We start from the raw sequence: 18063 nt of genomic DNA, 5'->3' as shown, positions 1-18063 counted from the left end.
CTGTCCTGCTCTGGAGGCAGTCGGGGGTTGCTTATCTTTGTTTCCAGACACCTGGCAAGAAATAAAAGACAGCTAGGTACAAAGTATTTCCAGAGAGTATTTCATACCATTCGACATCCCCCCCCCCCTGTCTATAACAAGAATCCCGGACGTTCCACCCAATTACAGGGAACAAGTAACTATAGAGGTCCACAGGTTGCTAAGAAATAGTCATCCAGCCAGTCCCAGCAGACCAAACAGGATCCGGAACTTACTCAAGGTTTTTTTTGGTTCCAAAGAAAACAGGGGACTTGAGACCCATTTTGGACCTCAGCAGACTCGACCAATATGTGAAGAAAGAGATGTTCCAGATGGTCATGCTCCAGTCTGTACTTCTCTTCTTAGGAAAAGACAATTGGATGTGTTCAATAGATCTCAAGGATGCGTACTACCACATAAAAATCCAGAGATCACCTGCATTTCCGGCTGGGAGCCAATCATTATCAGTTTTGACCCCTGCCCTTTGGTCTCACTACAGCCCCTAGAGTGTTCACCAAATGCATGGCAGTGGTCACGACTCACCTGAGGCATCTTGGATTCCAGGTGTTTCCATACCTAGACGGTTGGCTCCTTACCGCCACCACCAGACATCAACTGATCCAGGCAAGGGAGTACACTCTGTCACTCTGCAATCAGTTAGGCATTACGGTCAACTCAGAAAAGTCTGCCTTGTCGCCATTGCAGCATATCGTTTTTATCGGGGCAGAGCTAGACACTTCAACCACCACTGTTAAGACTACCAATCAAAAGAATCTTGCTTTTTCGTCAGCATATCGGCACATTGGTATCGAAAGACAGAGCACCAGCTTCAGAAGTTCTGAAAGTATTAGGTTTGATGGCTGCAGCAATCCTAGCCATACCATTAGCAAGAATGCATATGCGGATTCTTCAATGGCTGTTGTTCACTCAATGGTCTTACCAGGAACTTCCCATGGGCCATACGATTTTGATTACGAGCTCTTGCAAGAAGCATCTCCAGTGGTGGTTGACATCTCTTCACGTCACCATAGGACGCCCCTTTGTTCTACCCCCTCCAGTAGCCACTGTGACCACAGGCACTTCTCTGATAGGGTGGGGGGGCATTTTCAGGGAAAGACTGCCCAAGGCACATGGACAGATCAAGAGTCACATTTGCATATCAGTGTTCTGGAGATGAGAGCAGTACTTTTGGCATTGCATACTTCCAGGACTCTCTTCTCCTATGAATGATTGCAATTCAGACAGACACTATGTCAGTAGTCTGGTACTTGAACAAGCAGGGGGAAGCAAGTCTTACCCCCTTTGCTGAGAAGCCCTTAGAGTTTGGCAGTGAGCTGTTTCCTCCCAGCGCTTTCTGTTGGCAATGCATATCCCGGGGATATCCAACATGATAGCAGACAAACTGTGCAGGGCAATCTTGGTGCTGCACGAGTGGTCCCTCAAGAAAGAGATTGCGGACAAGATTTTCCGAAAATGGGGCCAGCCATGCTGCAGCCTTTTTGCCAGCCACATCAACATATGAAATGCAGAAGCTACTTTGCCCTGATTCCTCCTCCAGGAGAAGCCCTGAGAGATGCACTCTTACTCTGTTGGCCCCTGGGTCTCCTCAGTGCATTTCTACCAATCCCATTGATACTCAGTGTTCTACAGAAAGCAAAATCGCTGGGAAGGACCGTCATTCTTATAGCCCCTCATTGGCCTCAGCAGATTTGGTTCCCATTCCTTCAACATCATCTCTTGGAGGATCCCTGGATTCTGGACCCATTTCCAGACCTTCTGACACATCCGTCAGGGGACCTTCATCTTTCTCTGCAGTCACTGAAGCTGATGGCTTGGCTGCTGCAGTTCCCCTCATAGCCAGGCTTCATATATTCTCCAATGAGACAAAACAGATCCTTTTGTCTTCTCATAAGCCGTCCACTAGAAGATTATATCTTGGTAAGTGGAAGAGATTTTCCATATGGGCCTCTAAGCAGAACATTGATCCTTACCAAGCCCCCTTGACATCCATACTAGAATTCTTGACTATGATTTTTTAACAACGGAGCAGCAACCAAGACAGTTCGGGATCAGTTGGCTGCTGTATCTAACTTTCATCTTGGGATAGACTGGTTTAATGTCATGTCCCACAAGTTATCCAAGGCCTTCTCAAGGGGACATTTCATATGAGACCACCTGTAAAAATTCCCTATTCTTCATGGAATCTAAATTTTATGCTGTTACGTATAGTCCTTCCCCCTTTTGAACCAACATCATTTTGTGACCTCAAATATTTGTCGTGGAAAACCATTTTTCTGGTTGCTATTACTTCTGCCCACAGTGTGTCAGAACTTCAAGCTTTATCTATCAGCCCTCCTTATTTGATCTTTCATGCTGACAGAGTATCTCTTAGGACAAATCCCTCTTTTTTGCCCAAAGTCTGTTCAGAAACTAATATCAACCAAGTCATTGAGTTACCAGTTTTCTTCCCTAATCATTCCAGCAAGTTGGAGTATATGCTGCACAAACTTGATGTTCACAGACAGCTCAGATTTTATTTGGATAGAACAAAAGATATCAGGCAGTCAGACCAGCTCTTTGTTTCATTCTCTGAATCCAGAAAAGGTAGACCAGTGGCTAAAACAACTCTAAATGGTTATCTGATTGTATCACCTTTGTCTACTCAGCTGCTAATATGTCTTTTTAACACAAGATTAAAGCTCACTCAACCAGAGCAGTTTCTACATCCTCTGTGTTCCAAGCCAAATTGCCCCTCGATAACATTTGTGCAGCAGCCACTTGGTCTAAACCGCATACCTTTATCACACATTACAGAGTGGATAAGGCCTCCAGGGGCAGGGCTTCTTTTGGGTCTACGGACCTGAGGAATGTACTCCCGTGAGCCACCTGAGATTGATTGTGCTAGGGATGCTACCCATCAGTTAAGAATGAACGGCGAGATTGAACAACTTCACATTAAGAAGTTATGTACTCACCATAACGTTCCATGTGAGTTGTTCATCTCGCCTTCATTCTTACGTCCCTCCCTCCTTCCTCCTCCTGGCTGATAGTTGACCTAGATGTTGGTCTCATCCTGGTTGCTCAATTCTTCTTCCTTTCCATAGGAGGATAGCTCATTTATATAGTTATAGTACACGCAGCAAACAAGATCTGAGGTAATTCACAGTGCATCATGGGATAGGGGCTTGGCCTTGAGCTACTGGAAGACCTCGAGCTTTGCATACGGCCGTACCGGAGCTGATGGATCGGCTCCGAACCCATCAGTTAAGAATGATGGCGAGATAAACAACTCACATGGAACGGTATGGTGAGTACATAACTTCTTATTTCGTACAGTCCTTTTCACAGTTCATTCTCTTTTTTTTCACTTTAATTGTGATTAACATCTTTCTGTGCTCTTGTATTTCTACATCATTACACTCTTTTGATATGTTACAGTAGATTTATTTAGTAGAAGAGAAAACTCTACTCTTTAATAAACACATGCATTATTTGAACTTAAGTGCTCATAACATGTAGTTCTCTTAGCTACATGAGACTGAACAGTTGCATTACTGTGCAAATCTGGTTATAATTCTTTGTCATCATTTGTACATAATGTAGGGAACTGTGATCAGGCCTCTGACCATAATCAGTTTATTATGTGTTGAGACATGAATGCCAGGAAATTCACCTTTAGTGAATCTATTGTTTCTGTGATGGTGATTAATGTCATGGGGGGTCATTTACCTAGGTTTATGAGGCAGGATAACCTTTCCTGTCATAATAGTGATATTGGGTGGGTTTGCTTCCTCTTCAGCTGTCTTCTTTCAGGTCCTTTAGCTCCTTTGACCCACTCTTTTTTATATATGATAGTAGATAAGAATTGCAAGAACATATTGAAGGCCTTGCTGCCATTGCCAGTGGAAATTAGTTTCATGCTTTTGCTTTCTGCTTGTAAGGCAGACAGGAACTCTTTAACCTTACTTTTCTTCTGAATCGTTATTGGCCACAGCTGTAGTGCCACAGTGACATTGACTGTGATTTTTGGTTTTGGGGGTCAGTCATTTCAGTTAGTGCCTGACAATGTCACTGGTGTTGGTGCCATCACCGGAGATCATGGGTACTACCATGTATCCTAATGCCACCTCAGTAGGTTCATTATTGACATTGGCACCAGTGTCCTGTGTGCCACTTTGAACTTTCAGCTGTAAGAGTCCCAGTGCAGATGTTTGTCTAATGTGGCTTCTTGACATCAGCATTTGGGTTTGACTGACTGAAAATTACATTGATTTTTGTCAACTTTTGCTTCAGCCAGTGTTGATTTTAGTCATTTATCATCAGTCATCTTATAGCAGAATCTGTTATTGATATTGCAGACCACCCAGCATGGGCTGACCAGAGATGCCCTCCCACCTGCCGTTGCATTTTGTCGGTTTTCCAACCTTCAAGACAGAGTGTAGAGTAAACATCAGTGAGATCACTATATGGAAATTTGTTGTATTTCAAGTTCTTTTTCCTCTTTGGAAACTCCCCCACCAAGGAGGAAGAGAAAGCACATTCAGTCCTCTCTGAAGTTTCCTATGCCAGTGGCAGTGTAGAAGATTACATAACCCTGCCCCCAATCACAAGTTCAAGGGACTGAAGAAAAGTAGGAATAGGTGACAAAATCCTCTTCATCTCTGGAATGGAATTTGCATGAAGCTTTTTATTCTCCCACTCAGTCTCCTTGAGTAGTCCCCTCTGTGGACAAGATAGTCTGTCTTGTCAGCAGAGAAGCTTGGAGAGTGCCTGATGTTTTATCACCAATTCTATGGTGACCAAATAAAACTCTGTCATCCTAACATTTGAGCTTTAAGCTTCAGACTCCAGTCATCAAATCTTGTTATAATTGCAGGAGTCCTAAGAAAGGTTGCCACACCTCAGAATCCTGTGCTACATCCCCTTCCATGAAAATAATCTATTGTGTTGGGGTGCTTTTAGAAGTGCATCTTCCACCTTTTCTGTCATGATGCTTAATCATGTCTCTCACATGCTACTTTTCTATTGTGTGCCAACAAGTGAGGTGACAAAGGCACTGGATGAGTTGCTGGATGGCGAGTTAAAAGCTTAGTTCACAAGGGGCAACAGTTTTCTATATTTTTGATGACATCCTGTACATGGCTCCATGGATGGGTCAGTAAGGGCAGTATAGGCTCCGGTGTTGCTCTACTCTACCATGCCCAATTGCTTCTGAATTTACTGAGAATTTCTAAGCATCTTTCATCAGTGCCACCTTTATCAGAGCTGACCTGTGTAGTCTTCTGGTCAAATTAAATCTTGAAGATAGTGAGAAAGAAGATGCTTGCAGCTCTTGGTGTCCAATTTGGCACTGCCTTGTTTACTCTCTTGAAGATGCAGCTGTGTTTGTGCCTTTTGTGGTACAAGTGTGACCTAAAGCAACAGAAGAATCAAAGTCTGGGAAGAACAAACATGGTTATAGGAAATGCAAAAACTGAATGGCCACCCAAAGGCAGAAACTGTTAGCAGAAACAGAGATACCATGGCCCCTCAACTGGGAGACCAGCATTAGCAAGACTCCCTGTGGGCTTACCTGTCTTACTATAGAGACAAATTGTAATGTTGGCCCTTCCATCAGCAATGATGGCCACCACACAGGAAAAAAGTGGATTCAGACAATTATCTTGAGGATACAAAATCCTTTCTGCACACACTGCCATTACCCATCGTCCCGCCCTAGCAAAAGAGTGTTGTGATAAAAGAGATCATAAGCCTCCTTCAAAAAGGGTAGTCCAAGAAGTCTCACCATTTCAGGTATAGCCTGGATGTTACTATGAGTTATTTTTCATTCCAAAAAAGACTAAGGATTTTGGGCAGATCTCAGTGACTTCAACAATTTGTTGCAAAAGGAAAGTTCTGAATGGTCTTGTTGTAGTTGGTTCTCTCCTTGCTTGACAAGAGGAAATCAGATGTGGTGTTTGGTTGTCCAAGATACCTACACATCACTTGAGGTTGTAGGAAGTCATTGTCAGATGTTCTTCGTGTTTCACTGTTGCAGTCATTACATTTGGGTAATCTGCTTGCAGGATGCCCTCAGTCAACCTGATTAAGAAAGTCTTGGGTCCTGTGTCGGTTGCTGTCCCTTCTTCCATGGCGTCAGGTCGTCAGGGGTATAAAACATGCAGCCGACGCCATTACATCAGTTTTTCTTGCCCCAGATGTCAGGTGCCCCCCTAATGGGAAGCAATTAAACATAAAAACCCAAAGGTATACCTCCAACAAAAAAGCAAATACACCAAAAAGGCTTTTAAGCATAGTAAAGGAAAGTAGAGGTATAGCCAAAAGAAGTTGGGGGGCAGGAGGGTAACCAGGACTGCAACAGTGAATACACTCGAATATCTTAATTTATGGTAAGTGTACAGTGCACAGTGGTCTCAGTACTTGGACTTCTTGACAGATAGACAAGAATTTCCAGTGCTTGCAGTACCCATTTACTATGGTGGCTACCCAGTCTCAGTCTTACTGTGATCCTCTTCACCTTCCCATGCCAGCAATATATGTCACCACAAATGACTCCTCCTGAGGGTGGAAAAGTATTGCCAAGGACAAGACAGTTCAATGATCCTGATCACAGCTGGATACCAGCTTGTTGTTTGGTGTTGAGGTGAGGACAGTCCTCATCAAACTGCATAGTTTTCAGGACTTTCTCCTTTAGGGTATAGATGCCATTCATACTGACAGTATAGTTGTATTATGGTTTAAAAGCAAGCTGGGCAGAACTTTTTTATATCCCCTGTATCAAGAAGCCATGAGGATATGGGAATGAAATGGACTGGACTGTCTGTTGTGCAGTTTCTCGTAACAGCCTGTATTCGTAAGGAAACTATCTCTGTTGCCGATAGGCTTATCCTATGTATACTAATGCTGAATGACTAGTCCATCAACCTTGTCGGTGGTGTGGAACCTCCTGTGTCACTGGAGGAGGCTTTGCTGTGATCTGTTTGCATCTCAGACCAACACCAAGTCCAGAAATTTCTGTTTCTTGTTTCTCCATCTGGGGAAGGGACCCAACAATGCTGTTGTATAGAAGTGGCCTGCCAGATTCTTCTGTTTTCCCCAATTTCCCCTCATAGAAAATTAACTTTGAAAGCCAAACTGAGCAAGTCCAAAGCATCATTTTGGCTGTGCCAGACATGGTTTCCTCTTATTTGATCTCCACTTCTGGAGGAGACTTTCCAGATTACAAACTTTGTATGCTAACCCTGCTCATCTGGTCTTCATAAAGACAGAATGGATCTGAAGTGAAATGTAACTGTTATACCTAAAGTAGCTATGGAGTTGACCCAGACTCATGGTGTCTTGATTGCATCCCAGACAGTCCATGTGCAGCTAGTGTCATGCGCGCTAGTGTGATCAGATAATGTGAGATGAGAGTAAGTGAGCAGCACTGGCTCATTTATCCTGGGAAATGGAGATAGATTGGCTCACTGCATTGGTGACAGCTGCAGGAATGCAGATGCATCAAAGTATAAAAAGCTAGTGTGCCAACATTACAAGTAGTGTGCCACTTGGTATGGAGGTTGCACATGCAATTGTGTACATGCAGAAGGCTGGAGGAAGGGGAACATTGGACAGATCCTTTGGACTAAAAAAAAAAAATAGCTACGGTGACAGTCCTGAAATCAATAAATCTGCATGCACGTTTCCCAAATTAGTCCGATAGAGTCAGGTATACATTGCATTCTATGGACATGCTTAAGCAGTTGAAGTTCCTTTTTGGACAGGACAAAATAATTTGGAAATGACTGTTCTTAAGCTTTCTGCAAATTGGGTGCTAAGGTATCTGAAGTCACATTGCCCTGATGGTTTTCAGAATGTTTTGAATTCTGTTGTACAAAATATAATAAAGATGTTTTCATACCACACCTGCAGCACATTCAGCTGGTACAGTGGCTATATTTTGTGCATTTTTTCAAAAACACATCTTTGGAGGATGTGGGCGTGTGTCTACAATTTGAGCTTCTCTGAACATATATTGCAAGACGCTTAAAGATAAATTGTAAGAGGTGTGTTTTCATGATGTCATCCATGTGGGCAAAGTTGGGACTCCTAAATGTTTTGAAGATATGAAAACTGTGTACTTACCATAATGATGGAGCTGCATGATCATGGTCTGTTTTGAAAGTCTACTATCCTACTTTTCCTGGCAGTAGGCACACTTGGTGTAAATGGAACAGTGATGTAGTAGTTAGTTTCTAATTGCAATTTTGTATACTGTTTTGTTCTTCACTTACAGAGGGCACACTCATACCTCTCAACTGTCCCTGATTTTGACTCAAATTTTAGCTCTGTCCCTCTTAATCCCTCCTAAAACTAGTGACTTTTGGAGGAAAGGTGGTGAATTACACTTAATGAAAAATGACAATAATTAAGAGTTATAGACTTCTTTTGCTTCAGAAAATGTGTATTAATTCATATGCTTTGATTCTGTCAATGTTTCAAGTTAATAGCTAGCACTAATATTTTAAGTGTCCCTGATTTTTTCTCGACTTGTCCCTGATTTTGTTGAAATTTGTCCCCGATTGGTTGAGAGGTCTGGGCACACTGGAGATTTGACAGTGTGAAGTATGGAGCATTATGGGCAAGGAGAGAGAGCATGAGAAAGTTTCATATGCTGAGCCAAGACCTGTTGTCCAAGTCCCAGCTGTTATTTTTTTATTATGTAAACTTTATTTTTGCCCTAATATTGTGTGAAGTGTCTTAACCTTTATTCAAACTCAGATATCTTCTTGCACGATGAGGGTCGGACTGTGAAGATTGGTGACTTTGGCTTAGCAACAGTGAAGACAAGATGGAGTGGCTCTCAGCAAGTTGAGCAGCCCAGTGGTTCAATATTGTGGATGGTAAGTGGATTTTGTGAAATGGCTGTGTTTAATTTTAAGACACTGTTATCTCTTTTACTGCCAGAATCTTCATCGCAGACTGGCAGTAGCGGTCTGATAATGGTGCTTCCTATAGGATTCAACAAGTCCTACACAGGCCTTGAGAGATGTGCATTATATTCCTTAAGGTGCTGGAGTGTATTGAGCTAGGTTTGTATTTGAATCTAAATCTCCCTTTCATAGTCTGACTTGGAGCATTTTTTTTCCTTCATTGAGCCCTTGAGTTTCCTTCATAAAAGAAGCCTGAGTATTTCAGAAGAATTGCATTATTGCTTAAAAATGCCATTTTTGTGAAATGGAAACATCCACGGTCATCTTTCTGCTCTAAAGAAAGCAGATGCTCTGTGTAAGCCCTTGAGAAATAGGAGGTATCTTGGTGTAGATTCCTGTTAAATGTCCACAGTTCACTATAGGCTCAGAGGCCACAACAGTTTTACACCCTGCCACCATGTTCAGTGCAATACTTAAGACAAGTTGGGCAAAAGAATGTTCTTCTCTTCCTTTATGTGCATCAGAGTCCTAAATAGTTTGCTTTACCTTTCCCAGTTGGGAGCCTACCTTCTGATCAGCCATAGGAAGGCAGCAGACCTTCCCGGATCTGTGGTCAAGGATCCTCTCAAGAAGACCTTTATAGTGTTGTCATTATTAAGCTTCCATGTTGCTTGCCATAGTTTTGTCTGCAGTAATGCCATGGCTTTAATAGTAACGTGTGGGTGTGCCTTTTCCAAGTGGTTTGGCCCACACTTTTAAGAATGGGCTGAGCCAGACTTTTCATGTTGCTCCCTTCTGGAGAGGCATAGTCTCTTTATGTGCTTCTTTAAGACCTCATTGAGGACCTTCAAAAGAGGAAGTGGATGATGACCACAGTGAAGTGTGTATGTATATTGTTGATCTGAAGTAGTTAACTTCATTTTATCTGCAACCTATCGGATCCGAGCCGGTAACTTTTTTTTCTAGCATCTGCTCCAAGCTCCTCCCCTACCCATAATGCACTACCATCTCCTACCTTCCCTCAGATCTCGTTTGCCACGCCAGTAGTGAGCATTGTGGTCTCCTTCGCTCTGAGCTCAGGGATAGTAAGTTTATTAATACTTAGTCTTTAGTGTGTCTGAGTTAGTTGTTTCCCCTCCTCCCCCACTAGTATTGCTTGTTCGTCGGTTAGTTAAAAAAAAAAAAAAAAGCTTTTTGTTGTAAAACTCTGTGGAGTAGTTGTTAGGGTTGCCTTTCCTCTACGTTTGTTTTTTTGTGCAGTGATTTTGTAGGTAGTGGTGTTTGGTGCAGGACCATGGCTGATCAGCCAAAATCTGTATTTAAGAAATGCACAGAGTGTGGCCATTAGCTCTCCCCCGGCTGATGGTCACACTCTGTTTGTTATTTGTTTGGGAGTGTCACATTTGTCGACACAATGTGCAATCTGCACTGGGTTCAACCCTAGATCCCTCAGGGATTGGAAGGCCAAATTGGTAGCTAAAGGCCTTCTCCCGGCATTTATGCTGGAATCTGCCGCGGCCTCGGTACCTAGTACTCAACCTCCCACCCAGACAAGGACTCAAACTCCCACTTCTTCTGGTGCTCGGTCAAGCAAGGAAAAAGCTACAGTCAGTGTAGCGGACAAAGAGAAGGACAGAGAAAGGCGCAAGGAGGATGGGGACAAGAAAAGGGATGGACCTCGCAAGAGATCCCCGGACAGGGAGCTCTTCCTTAGTCCCCCTTCTAAGTTCATGAGGCCAGTTTCTCCATGGCTCTGGTCTCCTCATTTTTCACCGAAGCCGCTGGAACCTTCGGATCCGAGGCCTTCCCTGCCCTCACTGCGCAGACCAGCCAGATCTGAGTTGGTGGCTTCTTCGCGATCCACTCGGAGCTTATCAGACTTAGACATGGACAGGATGATGCGGAGAATTCATTCAGACCCAAATACAGATGGGAGTCTTGCCAGGCCCCTCTCCCTCCAGAGGGGGGACCTCCATGCCTTTTTTCTGTCCCATCTCTCCTTCCCCAATCAGTACTTCAGCTTTGGGGCTCTTGGATCTGAGAATTTTTGGAACTGGTAGCTCGGCACCGACAGTTCCCCCAACCTCCTCGGATCCAACTAGTTTGGACCCGAGTGACTCTCGGAGCCGCGGACAGGGAGTCTGACCCGAGGGAATGGATTCTTCGGCTCTGCCTTTTTCGGATCCGACCCGTTTCCTAGGAACTCAGGCTACCCTTGCTTCGGATCCGGGGAGGGCTTCTTCCTTGCTGGGTGCCAAGGAGGTACGCTCTCCTTCAGCCTTCGAAGTGGTGGAGAGGGTTCTCTCCCAGGGATTGAGACCCCAGCCCATCCTCTCAGATTCCACCCAGACACTTATGGATTTTGCGACGACTCCCTTCATCCTGTCTCAAGGACAGCCCATGCCAGAGGATCCCCAGGTTATTTCCTCTGTGGAACCCCCTGTGGCTCACTAGTCCTCTTCAGAGAGTTCCACTGAAGAGGGTCACTAAGCGCAAGTGCAAAAGGAGGCACTTGGACTCCCCTGAGTCCCTCACTATGGACACTGACTTAGATGAAGGATAAGGTTCCCCCAGGTCACCTCCCGAAGACGTCTCCTTCGGAGAAATCATAGAGATCCTCCACCAGAGGGGAGGTTGGTCAGCCCCAAAACCTTCTGGAGATGAGTCAGTGTTCCTGGAGGCCTTTGGCATGGGCCCATCTACTTCCTGGGTGTCTCCACCTGCAGACCCCTTGGTGGACCTTATCACCACGCGGGCATGGAAGGAGCCTGACATCCTAGAGCCCATCCCCAAATGCCCCGGTAAGATTTCATCTCCCCCTTCTGACAGACAACCTTGGTCAAAAGGAGCCCCAGTTGATGCTATGTTGGTCGCAGCAGCCACCAAGAAGGAACTAGTGCAGGAGAGTTTCTCAGTCCACCCTCCAGACAAGGAGTCCAGGTTGGTGGATAGGTTTGGGAAGCGTGTTTATTTCTCAGTGACCTTTTCAATCCATGTGCTGAACTATTTGGCACATTTGATCCAGCTTCATCAAGACCTTGCATCGGAATTTGCTGAGTCGCCCCCAGAGTCCTTATCACCGCAGGGCAATCAGTTGTTCTCTGTGAAAATGTCTACTCTGACGTCAGTCTCAAACACGTCTATGCGGCTCCTTTCCCATGCCACGGAAGGAGCAGCTAGGGTGGCCGGGACAGGCATAGCCATGAGGCATCATGCCTGGCTCGGGTTGTGTCAGTTCGCCGACCCTTTCAAGGTGTCGTTTATTAATGCTCCCTACGACAGTTCTTCCCTTTTTGGGAAGACCGTACGTGACACACTTGACCAGAGCAAAAAAGATGGGACGACTTTGTCTGCCATTGGGATCCGCTTCTCTAATCCTCAGCAGTCCTTCTCTAGGAATCAGGGGCAAAAGAAGATGTGGTTCCGAAAATCTCAGTTTTCCCGAGATTCTCAGGACAACTATTCCCCCAGAGGTAGAGGGGGACAGGATCGATGCCGACCCAGAGGTAGAGGGGGTCCCAGGAATTTTGGGTCTAGATAACCTTTTTCTGATGGACCCGGTCAGCAGCCCTGAGGGGTTGCCTGGCTGTCCTACTCTGGAGGCAGTCGGGGGGGGAGATTGTCCTTACACCCAACAGCATGGGAGTCCGTTACGACCGATCGCTGAGTGTTACAGATTATATCCAGAGGTTACTCTATTCCATTTGTTGCCCCTCCAAATGTTTCAGAACACCTCCCGGATGTTCCACTCGCTCACAGGGAGGCCGCAGCTCTAGAGGTTTCAAAGCCGCTTCTCAAAAGAGCCATCGAACAGGCCCCCCCCCAACCAGTCTGGATCAGGCGTCTACTCAAGGTTCTTTTTAGTGCCAAAAAAGATGGGGGGGACCTCAGGCCCATTCTAGACCTGTCAACTTTGAACCTGTCTGTAGCCAAACAGAAATTCCGGATGGTCACCCTACAGTCCATTCTACCTTATCTCCGAGAGTGCGACTGGATGTGCTCATTAGACCTCCAGGATGCTTACTACCACATTGGGTACTGGGAGCCAGTCACTTTCAGTTCAGAGCCCTACCCTTCGGTCTCACCACAGCCCCCAGGGTGTTCACCAAGGTAATGGCAGTTGTAGCGGCTCACCTGAGGCTTCAGGGTATTCAGATATTTCCTTATCTGGATGACTGGCTCTTCGCTGCGCCCAACAAGCATCTGCTTTGTCTGGCCCGAGACTACTACATTCGGTTGGCAGATCTATTGGGGACTACATTCAGTGTTCAAAAATCCCAGTTGCAACCAGTGCAAGTTTTAGACTTCATTGGGGCACAGCTAGACACCTTGCCATTGAAAGTATTCTTAACTCCAGACAGGATCTTACACCTCAGGTGCCACATAGCTCAAATAGCGAACTTGGTCTCCAAAGGCGAGCGAGGATCTTCGGGCAGTGGGCTCCATGGCTGCCTCCATATCGATTCTCCCTTGTGCGCGCCTTCATATGTGGGTTCTTCAATGGACTATGGCTATTCAATGGTCTTGGCTAGACCTGCCCATGGAATTTCCGATCAAGATCAGTCACATCTGCAGGACGTCCCTTCTTTGGTGGTTAAATTCACCGGAGATTATAGAAGGATGCCCCTTCACGTCATCTCCAGTCCAAGCCACAGTGACCACGGACGCCTCCCAACTCGGGTGGGGGGGCACTGTTTGGGAAGGACAGTCCAAGGCACGTGGTCCCAGTCAGAGACCAAGTTGCACATAAATGTTCTAGAGATAAGGGCAGTGCTTTTAGCGTTGGAAGCCTTTCACACTGTCCTCCCTCTCGGATTGATTGCAATTCAGTCAGACAACATGTCGGTTGTCTGGTATGTCAACAAGCAGGGGAGAACCAGATCCTATCCCCTATGTCGTGAGGCCATGAGAGTGTGGGAGTGGGCGATCTCCACCAGTCGGTTTCTGATAGCAATGCATATCCCGGGGTGTTCCAACATTTTAGCGGACAGATTGAGTTGAGCTATTCTGATGCCGTATGAGTGGTCTCTGACACAGTCAGCGGAGGAGATATTCCTTGCATGGGGTCAGCCTTGCTGCAATCTCTTTGCATCTCCTTCCAACGCGAAGTGCAGCGAGTTCTTCGCTCTGATTCCCTCACCAGGAGAAGCCCTAGTCCATGCTTGGCCCCCCGGGCTTCTGTATGCTTACCCACCATTGCCACTCATTCCGAAGTTTCTTCAGAAAGCTTGCCGACTGCGGTGCAAAGTTATCCCCATTGTCCCATTCTGGCCTCGTCAGGTTTGGCTCCCATTCCTTTGGTCTCATCTCTTAGCTCCTCTGTGGGTTCTGGATCCCTGCCTGGATCTAATCTCCCATCCTTCGGGTGTCCATCCGCCTGACCTGGGCAGCCGCAAGCTGACAGCTTGGTACTCCATTTCCGTTGGTTGCCAGGACTCCTAGTCTTTCATCCCCGGTAAAATCCACACTGGTGTCTTCTGTTAAAGATTCCACTATGAAACTTTATCACAGCAAATGGAAGTGTTTTTCCATTTGGGCCTCACAGAGAAACCTAGATCCCTTTACAGCCCCTGTTCCAGCAGTATTGGATTTCTTGTCTGGCATTTTTCAGCAAGGAGCTAGCTCCTTCACAGTGAAAGTACAATTGGCAGCCATTTCTGATTTTCATGTTGGTGAAGATAACATTGCCTTAGCCTCTTCTAGGCTGTGTAAGGCTTTTCTTAAAGGCACTTTTCTGTTGTGCCCTCCTGTCAAGGATTCAGTGCCCCTTGGGACCTTACTTTTGTCCTACAGGCATTGGTGGCTCTTCCATTCAAACCTGCAGCATCGGTGGATTTAAAATTTTTATCCTGGAAGACAGTTTTCCTAGTCGCCATTACATCTGCTAGGAGGGTTTCTGAGCTTCAAGCTCTGTCTGCCATGCCTCCTTATTTGGTCTTCCATAAGGATAGGGTCTCTCGCCGTACTAATCCTTCCTTCTTACCTAAAGTGGCATCTGAAGCAAACATAAACCAGTCCATTAATCTGCCTGATTTCTTTCCTAATTTCCAAAGCAAGGGTGAATACAAACTTCATTTGTTAGATGTTCATAGACAACTTCGCTTCTATCTTCATATAAAAAAATAATTCCGCAAGTCTGACCAGTTGTTTGTTTCCTTTTCCAAATCCTTTCTGGGAAAAGCTATTTATAAGGTTTCTTTGGCCAGATGGAACACTCTTTGCATTTCGCATGTCTGCAAAGCAAAAGGTTTATCTCCTCCTGGTATTGTTAAAGCTCACTCTACCAGGTCCATGGCGACTTCTGCTGCTTTTTGGTCTAGGGTTCCTTTGGATGACATTTGTGCAGCAGCAACCTGGGCCAATTCACATACCTTCATTTCCCATTACAAATCAGACCTGATTTCTAGGGGTAGAGCATCCTTTGGCTCTGCGGTACTCAGGAATATCCTTCCATAAGGCCTCCCAGGATTGGAGTAGCGGAGGACTCTGTCCCACAGGTTACAGAAGTTAACTACTACAGATAAAGAAGTTATGTACTCACCATAACGTTCCGTCTGAGTAGTTATACTTCATTTTCTGCAACCTTCCCTCCCTCCGTCCCTTGGACCTTGTCCTGTGTATATACAGGCTTGATTCATTGGGCTGAGTTGCTTATGTATTTAGTTGCAGCAAACTCGATCTGAGGGAAGGTAGTTGATGGTAGTGCATTATGGGTAGGGGGAGGAACTCTGAGCTTGGAGCAGATGCTAGAAAAAAAAGTTGCCGGCTCGGATCCGATATGGATCCGAACACCCACAGGTTGCAGAAAAATGAAGTATAACTACTCAGATGGAACGTTATGGTGAGTACATAACTTCTTTTTCTTCTAGGCCAGCTTATTTCTGCAAGGAGAAGAAGCCCTTTCATAGGATGAGAATAACAGCCAAGTACCAGATGGTTCTGCTTTCTGAGTCCATCTGCAGAGTCTGTCAAGAGCTGCAGTTTGCAGAAAACTGCTGTAGTCGAAACTACCTTTTAACTCATTCACTCCGGAGCAGTTCAGGAAAAGCTGCCTGCTTAATTCCACCATAGGAACAACAGTGCAGCCTGAGCTCATTTTCAGAAAATCCATTTGTAATACCATACAGAAAACAAATGTTCATAACTCTTTAACTATAAGAGCTAGACTAAAAATGTAAACACGAAAGTTGTTCAGCAGATACTGACCTTTCCAACAGTGTAAATGTTGATAGTGCATATCAAAGTCATTATTAAATATTTGGCAACGAAGGCTGATATTGTGCATATTTTTTACCTTTTTGGAAAAGCAAAGCACAATATCTTGGTCAATGTACAATGCAGACCCATACAATTTGAATTTAACTTGTTAATATGAATGTCAGCTTTAAAATTATACCTTAACCATTACTGTGGGATGCTACTTTCTTGAGATATTCACAGAAATATGATTAATATATTATTTCTCATAATTGATAAATAAACAAAGCATAATATCTCATCTCCTGTAACAGACAGAGCCTACATATAAGTGTAGAAGTTGTGCATCTGACTGTCAGCTTCAAAATGATGCATCATTTGTGTGATCACCATGTTCCCTTGCAAAGATATGAGTATAATAATGAGAAGTATTGTAAATGTATAATTTTCATAATCGTACAAGACTAAACAAACTGTGATATCTGGTTTCTGTACTTCTCCATTTTCCTTGTTTGGTCAGGGGGAAGTTTCTTTACTCACCAGTGAGAGTGGGGAGTACTGAGCTGCCTGTTTGTCCTCAGAGGAGTGGTTTAAGTCAGTAACTTGTAGTTCATTGGCCATTTTGGGTCATTTCCTGCCTTTTCCAGCCCCCTGCTATAAAGCACGCTTTGGCGGGCTTTTCCAGCTGTAGAGAACTCAGCACAGCTCCTCGTGGTGTCCAGCAGAGTTCCTAGAGCAGTAGAGACCAGAAAAGACAAACTTTCCAGATTTTAAGTATTCTTCTTGGCTTTTTCGACCTTTTGTGACTTTCGACCACTGTTTCTGCTTATAGTATTACCTGTTTTTACTGTTTTTACAAGCTCAAACTGTTTACTGCACTTGCTAGTTTAAGTTTTGCTTAAAAGTTAAACTACAGGCTAATACACTCAAGTGTACTAGCTTTTGATAGCATTTAGTCAAAAAGTACAGCATTTATTGTGTTTTCTGTCTATCTGTGTAAAAAAACTTGAAAAAAACAAAAAATATATCCTTGTTTTCCATACTTTCCTAGCTAGTGTTCCAGTGATCAGATTTTGCTGATCCCTGGGCTTTGTCTTGGTTCCTGTACTTCTCCATTTTCCTTGTTTGGTCAGGGGAAGTTTCTTTACTCACCAGTGAGAGTGGGGAGTACTGAGCTGCCTGTTTGTCCTCAGAGGAGTGGTTTAAGTCAGTAACTTGTAGTTCATTGGCCATTTTGGGTCATTTCCTGCCTTTTCCAGCCCCCTGCTATAAAGCACACTTTAGCGTGGAGTTGCCACAGGAGCACACAAGAGCAGCGGCGGTTAATCAAGGTTAAACTATTCGGGCTACCTAAAGTCCACTCTTCATTTTTTCCCTTAGAACAGCTCTTCCTTAGCTGTACTGATAATCTAACCACCCTATTCTATACCTAATAAGTCTAGATCTACTTGATTCCTAAGTGACTATTCTCTATCCGGATAGCCTAGCACTTGCTCCCAAAGTGCTCTTTACTCTGATATAGCACTTTTTATTATACATAGCACCCTACCAGTCTAATACCCCTTTTCGATCATCCACATCCCTCGAAGTCTTTTCAAACCCATCTACACAAAGTTTTTAACTTTTCCTTCTAGCATGTCGCGGGGTCAGTTGCTAGTGTCCTCTCCTGCTCAGCTGATGAATCTGGGAATATTGAGGCAATGTTACAATTGCCTCATGTACACAGACAACCCTCTCCTTCTCCCACAAAACACAAACACATGCGAGAGATGCAACTATATAGCCAAACTGGAGGCTGAGCTCTCTCAACATAGGACTGGCAAGACCAGACAGGAGGAGAAGGTAACCACACACACCACAAACCCAGTCTCACATAGCACTGTCACAACTTCATATCATACACATAAACACATAAAGACATACTCGGAGGCTCTGA

At 44.7% G+C, this 18063-nt stretch overlaps 1 protein-coding gene across 2 annotated transcripts in view; it reads left to right on the top strand.

Moving 5' to 3' along the window:
- ARAF (A-Raf proto-oncogene, serine/threonine kinase) overlaps positions 1-18063 on the top strand; it is a 1692569-nt gene that overhangs the window by 1320513 nt on the left and 353993 nt on the right. For both annotated transcript variants that reach the window (XM_044080303.1, XM_044080302.1), the window contains exon 11: positions 8779-8900. In XM_044080303.1, coding sequence (XP_043936238.1) covers positions 8779-8900 — 122 coding nt within the window. The remainder of the gene's footprint in view (positions 1-8778; positions 8901-18063) is intronic.

Source organism: Protopterus annectens, chromosome 8.part0 (assembly GCF_019279795.1).
Source record: "Protopterus annectens isolate FY-2018-M chromosome 8.part0, PAN1.0, whole genome shotgun sequence".
NCBI lineage: Eukaryota > Metazoa > Chordata > Ceratodontiformes > Protopteridae > Protopterus > Protopterus annectens.
This window is presented reverse-complemented; position numbering and strand designations above follow the sequence as displayed.